The sequence below is a fragment of the Heteronotia binoei genome, chromosome 2 (genome assembly GCF_032191835.1).
Source record: "Heteronotia binoei isolate CCM8104 ecotype False Entrance Well chromosome 2, APGP_CSIRO_Hbin_v1, whole genome shotgun sequence".
NCBI classification, from domain to species: Eukaryota; Metazoa; Chordata; class Lepidosauria; order Squamata; family Gekkonidae; genus Heteronotia; species Heteronotia binoei.
Window position 1 is genome coordinate 73,207,954 of NC_083224.1, and position 8,537 is coordinate 73,216,490.

Below are 8,537 nucleotides of genomic sequence, written 5' to 3' on the forward strand. Positions count from 1 at the left end.
GGGGGGGGGGGGAGGGTAAGAAGATGCTGTTGTGTAATCACAGTCTTGACGTTCTGTCTTTTTCTAATCCGGGCAGCTGCCACCCTTTCTACGCAGGGGATAGAAAAATGGCGTCAAAAGTAACCAAGAAGGTACAATAGAATTCAGTCCAATGCTGTTGCGGCGGATGTTTGGGACCGCCCACTAAGGTGATTGGATGGTCTGGAAGAGCATGCTTTGCTGCTCCGGTCGAAGTGACCAATAGGAAGCCCTAAAGACAGGGACGAGAGGGTTGCTGGGTTGCATATAATCGCAGCCATTTTGCTGTGGGGGTCTGAAACCCGGCAGCCGCCGCCGGGAGAACTCTGTAAATCGGCGGGAGGGCGGCAGGATGTTAAGGCTGCGCTGCAAGGCCAGGAGCGGTTCGTACCCGCTGCCCGGGCTCACGGCGCATTCCTGCTTGCGCGAACTCCAGGCAGCGCTCGCCGCTCTCACCGGGGTGCCGGTTCAGGCCCAGCGGCTGCTGCTTGGATTCCCCCCGCGTGGGCTCGACCTCAGCGACGGAGAGCGGCGCCTCGGAGAGCTTGGCATTCATTCGGGTACGAAGCGGGTCTGGTCCGCACATTTTAGGCCTAGGTTTGGGATAATCTCAGCTTCTCCCTGAGGAGAAGAGGGCCGAGTCTAGGCCTATCAGTGTGAAACCTGTGGCTCTGTTGCTGTGCGTCTGTAATTGAGGATTATCCCCTCATGTTATACGTGTCTTTCGCGTGCTATCATCTGAGGTAGATACGGCGTTGGGAATAATCTGAAAACGTTTTGAGCGACGTTTCGCTCTTAGTTATTTCGTGCTCTTGGGTGAAACACTGAAAAGAGTTTACATCTTAGTTAACACTTGGGGCTAAAGTAGATGATCGCTCTATATAGAAAGGGGAGGCGACTGAAACACTTTCTGTTGTGGGGTCTGCTAGTGCTATCCTGAGCTGCCTATCTGAATGCATTGAAGTTAGTGGGTTTGGAAAGGTAACCCTGTTTGATGATAGCACTGTGACTTGACTGCTGTGAGGAGCAGTAGGAGATCAGTGTTTATTTTAAAATCTTATGTCTTACATTTCTGTTAAGAGCTATCCTTAATTCTTAACTGTTTCAAGTAATCCTCAAAAGTTCATGTAATTGAGGGTCTTCATGGCCAAGCAGACCAGTACACAAAAACTTGGTCTGATGGTAGTTTGCTGTCTGCCTCATCTTCTATTCCTAGTCCTGTTGCATTGTTCATTGGATGTCTTACGTTGTGTGAGTGCATTGATGCCTTGAATCTCAAGAAATGTGGGCTGTAAATAAAATAAAAATATGTACCAAGTACAAGTGGGGAAGGTAATAGCCCTCACTTCCCAATGCTGCTGGAGAAGTAGCCCATCCAGCCCATGAAAGTTATGTACGCACATTACTGTAACTGAATGATTTTTGCAAGCTTTTTTTAAGACGGTAGCAATACAGATATTAACATCTGTTCTGGGTTAGGACAGGAAGCCTTAAAGCAATGATGTAATATTTTGACACTCTGTAATTGGCTAAAATTGAGTCTTGGCGGAGGTTTTGTTACCACCCTTTAATTTAATGGTACAACTGGGGGGTGGGGTGGATAGGGGAGTCATTGTCGGCACATTTTTGAGAAGTTTGTATGTCCCTTCTATAATAGTGAATGTGATGTTCTTAAAGTGAAAACAGACTCTTGAGTTTTGGCTGTTTTCTTTTGCCTATGCTAGTATAGAACAGATTGAATAAATGCCCATAATAGATTTTAAAGTTTACATATAAATTTGCTTATGGCTTCCCAAGAGAAAAATCTGGATATGTTAATTATAATGTGGTTATTTCTAGAACTGTGCACATATCTTGTTTTTTTTACCAACCAGTATTTCATACTGATCAGTCAGCTCTAAATTTCAACTATTCTATGTGTATATTAGCATTTTAATCATAGCTTACCTGCACACTCAGAGTGTTTCATAATTAATTTGGTAATCTCAGGAAATCATGCAATGTAGTATTGTTGCGGGGGGTCTAATCTTGGCTGAGATTTCTACTAGAGTTGTGTTTAATCAATAAACTGTTTAATCAACTCTTGTTATATTTTTCTTGACAGGTGATACTCTAATAGTTGAAGAAGATGCAAGCAACCTCAGGACTGAGTCATCCATAGTTACAAAACGGACTGCTCCTAATTCAGTCAGGGACACTCTACCCGTGCTTGCCCGGAGAGTTGTTCCTGCAGATAATTCATGCCTCTTCACCGGCATATACTATGTGGTAGAAGGTGGTGTTTATGACCCAGCATGTGCCCCAGAAATGAGAAATCTTATAGCCCAAATCGTAGCAAGTGATCCAGAATCCTATAGTGAGGCAATACTAGGAAAGACTAACCAAGAATACTGTGATTGGATCAGAAGAGACGATACATGGGGAGGTGCAATTGAGGTTTCTATTTTGTCAAAGTTCTATCAATGTGAAATTTGTGTAGTGGACACTCAGACAGTCAGAATTGATCGCTTTGGGGAAGATGCTGGCTATGCTAAACGGGTTCTTCTAATTTATGATGGTATTCACTATGATCCACTTGAGCGCAGAATCCCCAACTCAGACATTCCTCCCCAGACAATTTTTTCTGCATCGGATGATATTGTCCTTGCTCAGGCTTTGGAGCTAGCAGATGAAGCCAGAAGAAAGAGGCAGTTCACTGATGTAAACCGGTTTACACTGAGATGTATGGTATGTCAGAAAGGATTGACTGGGCAAGTGGAAGCCAGAGAACATGCCAAGGAAACGGGACATACCAACTTTGGAGAGGTGTGAATTTTTTTGTGAGGGTGGTTTTACCTACTACCTCACTGAACAAGAACAAGCATCCAGGTTTTACATAAGCTGTATTTAATCAAGAATTCATTTAAAGCTTGAAGGCACTATTAACTTAATTATGAATGATGCTCACAGGTTTGCTGTGATTAGTGAGTTTACAAGTGCGTATAGAATGGTGTCACATCCTTCCAGTTGAGCAGAGTGTTTATGACTAAGAACTAGACAGCTGTTTATCAACTGCTGCATCAGTTCTTGATAACTAGCAGGTACAAGAATTCTTTTGTGACATATCTTGGTTAATACACACAACTGTGGCTAGACTTGTGTATAGAATTTAAGAATCACTGATGGAATAAAGTTCTCAGCTCATCTACTGAGGTTTTGATCTACTGCATAGTTACGGTAGTCTCTATTCATAATCTGGCAAGATTATTTGTCTGCTGTTATTTATGCAGAGTTTTATGTGGTTATATATCTAAAAACAGATTAGCCCCACAGTTACTGCCTCTTAATGTTATCCCAGAATTTGTCTGTTTTATTCACTGAATAAGAGTACACTATAGAAAATAATGGTTTTGTTGATAAAAAGACTTAACAGGGAGGCCTTGTCATTCTTAGGGAGTGAAATGTGAATAGTTTCACAAGTATTTAATGCATCTGCAGCAGCTACAATGAAACTTTTGAGCATTAATGACATGTTTTAAAAAGTTACTGAAATGGTAACATATTCCAGCAATATAAATTTAAATACTTTTAGATAGCCTATATATGTAATTCAATGTATAAAGTGTTGGAGATTTTTCTTGCCAGTTGGTGCTGAACAGAGGGGAAAATTCTAGTTAACATTCATATACTCTGTCTTAGGAGTAAGTGTAGGCATACCAGATCCTGGCTACTACTAGCTGATTGTGCATGGAATAAGTGCAGTTCCAAAAAGATGGTTCTCAGATGTGCATGTGCTTTTTTTTGGGGGGGGGGGGGTTGGGTGGTGGTAGAGAGAGTTCTGATTTTATATTTTACTGTCAGTAAGGTTAATTTCAGCTGTCTGGAAGTTGCAGACAAAAGTCATGATGGTAGTCTGTATTACATTTCAAAACTGTATTAGTAACCTGTCAATGGCTAGTGTTACACTGTTCTTTCATTGTGTACTTGACTGGCATAGCATTTTAACTGCTGAGGCATTTAACTAGTTAATTTATCAATGTTTATTATAAAATACTATTTTTAAAATTTTTAAGTTTAAGTATCTGTGTTATGCCAGACTGTAGCCTTTAATCACTTGAATGCTGCCTATATCAGTAAGTTCCATTCTACTGAAGAGTTAAATAGTTTGTTTTTCTAACAGCAGTGTTTGTCACCAGTCTGTTGATCCACAGTCTTGCCAATGTGGGGATCCAAGGGACAGCCTTGAAACAGTTTATCTCATTTCTTCAATGTCGGGAACAGAGGGTGGCGCTAGGGGAGAGGGCTTTACCATGATACCCTCTGGTATGTGGTGTTCTCCAAGGGTCAGTCTTCTCCCCAGTGGCATTTAGCATGTATATGTATCCCTTCACTCAGCTGTATGGAGCTTTGGGCTAGGGTGTCACTAGTATGCGGATGACACCCAGCTGTATCTGCTGAGGGGAGGCCAGTTGAATACCACCCCAGACATCCTGTCTGAAGGTTTGGAGGCTGTGGTTGGTTGGTTAAAACAGTCATCTGAAATTAAATCCATCTAAGATGGAGGTTCTGTGGCTGGACCAGGGAGAGTCAGGATTGGGGTGCTCCAAAATAAGTTCCCTAGCTCTTAACAGTGTGCCTTTAACACCAGTGTTGACCATCAGAAGTCCAGGTGTGATTCTGGGTGTCTCCCTTTCAGTGGAGGCCCAGGCCACAAATATAGCTTGACTGGCGTTCTTTCATCTGCGTCAAGTTAAGCAATTGGTCCCCTTTCTGTCTTGCCCTGACTTAACCACAGTCAGGGCCGGCACTCCCATCAGTTACCCTGGCTCCAGGTTGAATACTGAATCAGGTTAAAGGTTTTAGTACTAATCTTTAAATCCCTAAATGGTCTTGGACCAGCATAACTTTGGGACCACCTCTCCTGGTCCATCCCCCAAATGCTCCAATGATCCTTGGCCTGAAAAATATCCGGCTGTCCTCAATCAGAACCAGGGCTTTTGCTGACCTAGTAGAACACTATCAGATGAGAGATGGGCCCTGTGAGATTTGATACAGTTCTGCAGGGCCTACAAAATAGAGCTGTTCTGTCAGGCCTGTGGTTGAGAGCAGCAATGGTTTCCATTCTAGATTGCCCCCCCACTTTTCCTTTCTTTTCCCCTTTCTCCTCCTCCTTAACAGATTGATTCAAAGATACTTATTTTCCCTTTGCAGGATGAGGAGCACCATGTGGATTGTTTTATGAATGTTGTTACCCTCTCTGAGCCCTGTTATACAGGGCAGGGAGGGTTATAAATTGAATGACTGAATGAACAAAATAATCTCAGTATTAAGTAATATAGCAGAGATTTTTATTCAGAAAAATGGCATTGTATCTTGGACACAAGTTAACTTAAATTATCTTTTAAAAATGTGATGCGAGTTGAGAATAGAGAAACCTTGGAAAAGTGTAGAAAATGGTATTGTTGCCACATTGAGTTTTAAAATGCTTTTATGCACATTAAATAAGTAGAACCAATATCTTAAAAAGGTAAAAATAATATCACATAAGAATTTCTGGTCACCGTGGTCTCTGTAACCAGTCCCAAAACTATTACAGTAAGCACAACAGCTGAGCTAAAAAATAATGGTGCATGCTGCTGTACAAAACCACATTTTAATTCATTCCTTGGAATGATTTCTAAGTTAACTTCTCCATTGATGAGCTATAGCTGTTGTGCCTCTTTGTGGTATAATTGTCTTTGTTTTGGTTATAGTTAGTTTGATGTTCTACTGCAAGCAATGGTGCAACTTAGTCATAACAAGTTCCATAGCGGTTGATAGTACTTAATTACAGCCAGGACTAAGCTCACATGTGACTCTTGGAGAGCTTTTGAGCCTCTCGTGTTGCTGTGCATGTATAAAAGACAATTTTAATGAGCTTATATCACATTGCTAGATCTGTTGATAGCTGAGCAATCAAGGAGTTGGCTTTACAGTTGTTTTTTAACCACCCTGTGATTTTGGGAGTTGCCTGTGTAGGTACACATGTACTATCTGAAATGCATTTTAATTCTTCACCAATGTTCCCTCTAAGATGCAGAATCTTGTGAGCAAAAATTCTACGTTGTGAGCTACTGGCATTAAATTTATGAGGGACTGCATAAATTATTATACTCCAGGGTCATTTTTCCTGAGCTAAGACAAAAAGGTGTGAGCTGGAGGTTAAAAATCTGTGAGCTAGCTCATGCTAACTCAGAGGGAACACTGTTCTTCACCCAACATTTTTTCCATACATTTGTACATGTTTACAAATATACCTGGTATGGCAAAGCAGAAAGCTGTTGGTTCTTGCTTATGTTTCAGTTCTCTGGGTAGGCAGCTGTAAAATGGTGCTACTGATAGGTCACTTAAAGATAGAGCAAATGTTAGGATTGTACAAGTCAGGAAGTGACTCATTAAGGGGGAGGGAGAATGTGCTACTAAATTATTTGCTATTAAATTATACACAAAGTTCCCACAGGGGTGCACCAGTGATGTATCTTTACTCAGATTGCTTAAAAATAAAAGGCTGGGAAATTACCTGAAATCATCTAGAATATTTTGAGATGCTGCAAGACAGGAACATGGCAGGCAAGAGAGGGGTATTATATGATTTTATCAGTGTCTTATTGCAGGGGAAGGGTATTTCATGCTACCTGTAATGGCAGTGGTGTAAGAGAAATATAGTAGATGAATTGCTATAATATGCATTTTAAATTATATAAGATGTTTCAGTAGCAAAAAGTGTACTTGATTATTTTTTCATAGTAGAGTTTAGGTTCTTAGCTGAAGCTCCCTTTAGGCTAAGACCTAAGGTATTTTGCCCATAGCCTTAATCCAGTACAACAACTGGGCTATGTTTCAGGAAGGTGCTTGGTGATAGCACTATGCTGCCTAGGTGCACATTTTCCTGGCTAGTAGGAAAAAAGCCAGGTATATCTATTTTACTGGATTGTGACTTAAATAAATAGAAATGGATAGTAAACCAAATAAAACAGACCAAGTAATATCGCCAACCAGTTTAAATTCAAGCCAACTCAAGCGTTACACCTGATTTTTTCAACTTACTTTATTTGTGGTTTTCTGCAAGCTTTTAATAGCATATTACACTGGTACTCTGCAACTTGCAGAGAGCCATATTTGCAATTACCATCAATCAAAAGAGCTACAACTACTACATGCCTTGTATGCCTCCTCACCAAACGCACATGCATTAATATAACTGTAGCCTCTTTAATGACCAGAGTTTCTTTATGCGTGTTGGGTTGTCTCTTTGTTTGCCATTGATGAACATTAACCAGGCCAGCCCTTGTGTATCTGTAGTGAGGCTTCCCTCTCTGTCTTCTTGCTCTCTCCTCAGCATAAGTCACAGCAGTTCAGGTGTGAGAGTTAAGATTGCCAGGGTGTGCAGAAGAGAGGAAACTAGGCATGGAAAAACTGTGGCCATTTTGCTCTTTTTCTGAATGTTAGTCATTACGATGGTGGTGATTTTACATACCCTTATCTGCAGCCAGCTTGCTCTCCTTCCAGCAATTGCCTGGTTACTTAGATTGAGAGTACAGAGGTTGTGCAGAAGGGTGGGGATTGGTGGGCAGGATAGGCCCTTCCATTGAGTCCCAAACTCAGGCAGGCTTGCAGTCTACTTGTCATCAGTTCTTCCAGTAGTGGTTGTTCCAAAGTGCAAGCCACCTGGCAACCACAAGTCCCACCTTGCCCATTTTCCTGGAACATGGAGCAGTGGCGAGCAATACTGAAAAGAGTCACGGGTGGCTCCCCAGTGGGGAACAATACTGAAAAGAACCACAGGTGGTTCCCAATCCTCTGAGTATCACTGGCCTAGTTTATTACTCAAAGACAGCTGTGGTGCAGTTCATAAGTGTACACATGTGCTTGCACTGTCTACTAAAGGTGAATATATTAAATAGTCAATCTAAGACCACTTGCTTGAAAATAGGTTCCATTAAAATTGGTAAGACCAGCAAATTAATATGCTGAAGATGAATTGTAAGCCTGTGATACTGACTGGGGTGGCCGTGTCTCAGTAGCAGAGCAATAGCTTTGCATGCAGAAGGTTGCCAGTTCAAACCCTGGCAATTCCCATTAAAATCTTCAAGTAGGAAGTGATATTAAAGACCTCTGTCTGGGGCCCTGTCAATCTGCTCAGTCTGAGTAGACTGTACAGATCTTAATGGACCAGTGGTGTAACTTAATACAAGGCAACTTAATGATTTCTTTTGTGTGTTCAGTATTGACATGATGTAGAAAGACCTATTTTCTTTGGATTTCTTCTTCCTATGTTTTCACTGGTTGACTTGGACTATTTCATAATTTGCCTGCTTGAGAAACAGGTAAAACAGCCTTTCTTGAAAAGTGATGTGCTAACTAGCTGTTTGTATGCTATTTCAGCAAAGGTGCTATAGGTTGACATGTGTTCTGTAAAACATTTTATTTTTTGAAATATATCTCAAAGTCTGTGTACTGTTGCTTTTCTAGTAGATTTTAATTGAACAACAGTTAGCAAT

The 8,537-nt window shown here is 41.2% G+C and overlaps 1 protein-coding gene across 1 annotated transcript; it reads left to right on the forward strand.

Moving 5' to 3' along the window:
- The first annotated feature begins 238 nt into the window (after positions 1–238).
- On the forward strand, positions 239–3,221 carry YOD1 (YOD1 deubiquitinase). The gene is made up of 2 exons (XM_060231277.1): positions 239–578; positions 2,123–3,221. Exons 1-2 carry the CDS (start codon positions 371–373, stop codon positions 2,827–2,829), a joined length of 915 nt encoding a protein of 304 aa, XP_060087260.1. The 5' UTR covers positions 239–370; the 3' UTR covers positions 2,830–3,221.
- The last annotated feature ends 5,316 nt before the right edge of the window (positions 3,222–8,537 follow it).

What these genes read in the sequence shown, in the direction of transcription:
- YOD1 (XM_060231277.1), top strand. Translation starts at nt 371, where the DNA reads ATGTTAAGGCTGCGCTGCAAGGCCAGGAGCGGTTCGTACCCGCTGCCC. An exon ending in AGAGCTTGGCATTCATTCGG is followed by an intron (nt 579 to 2,122) that starts GTACGAAGCGGG and finishes TTTTCTTGACAG; the next exon opens with GTGATACTCTAATAGTTGAA.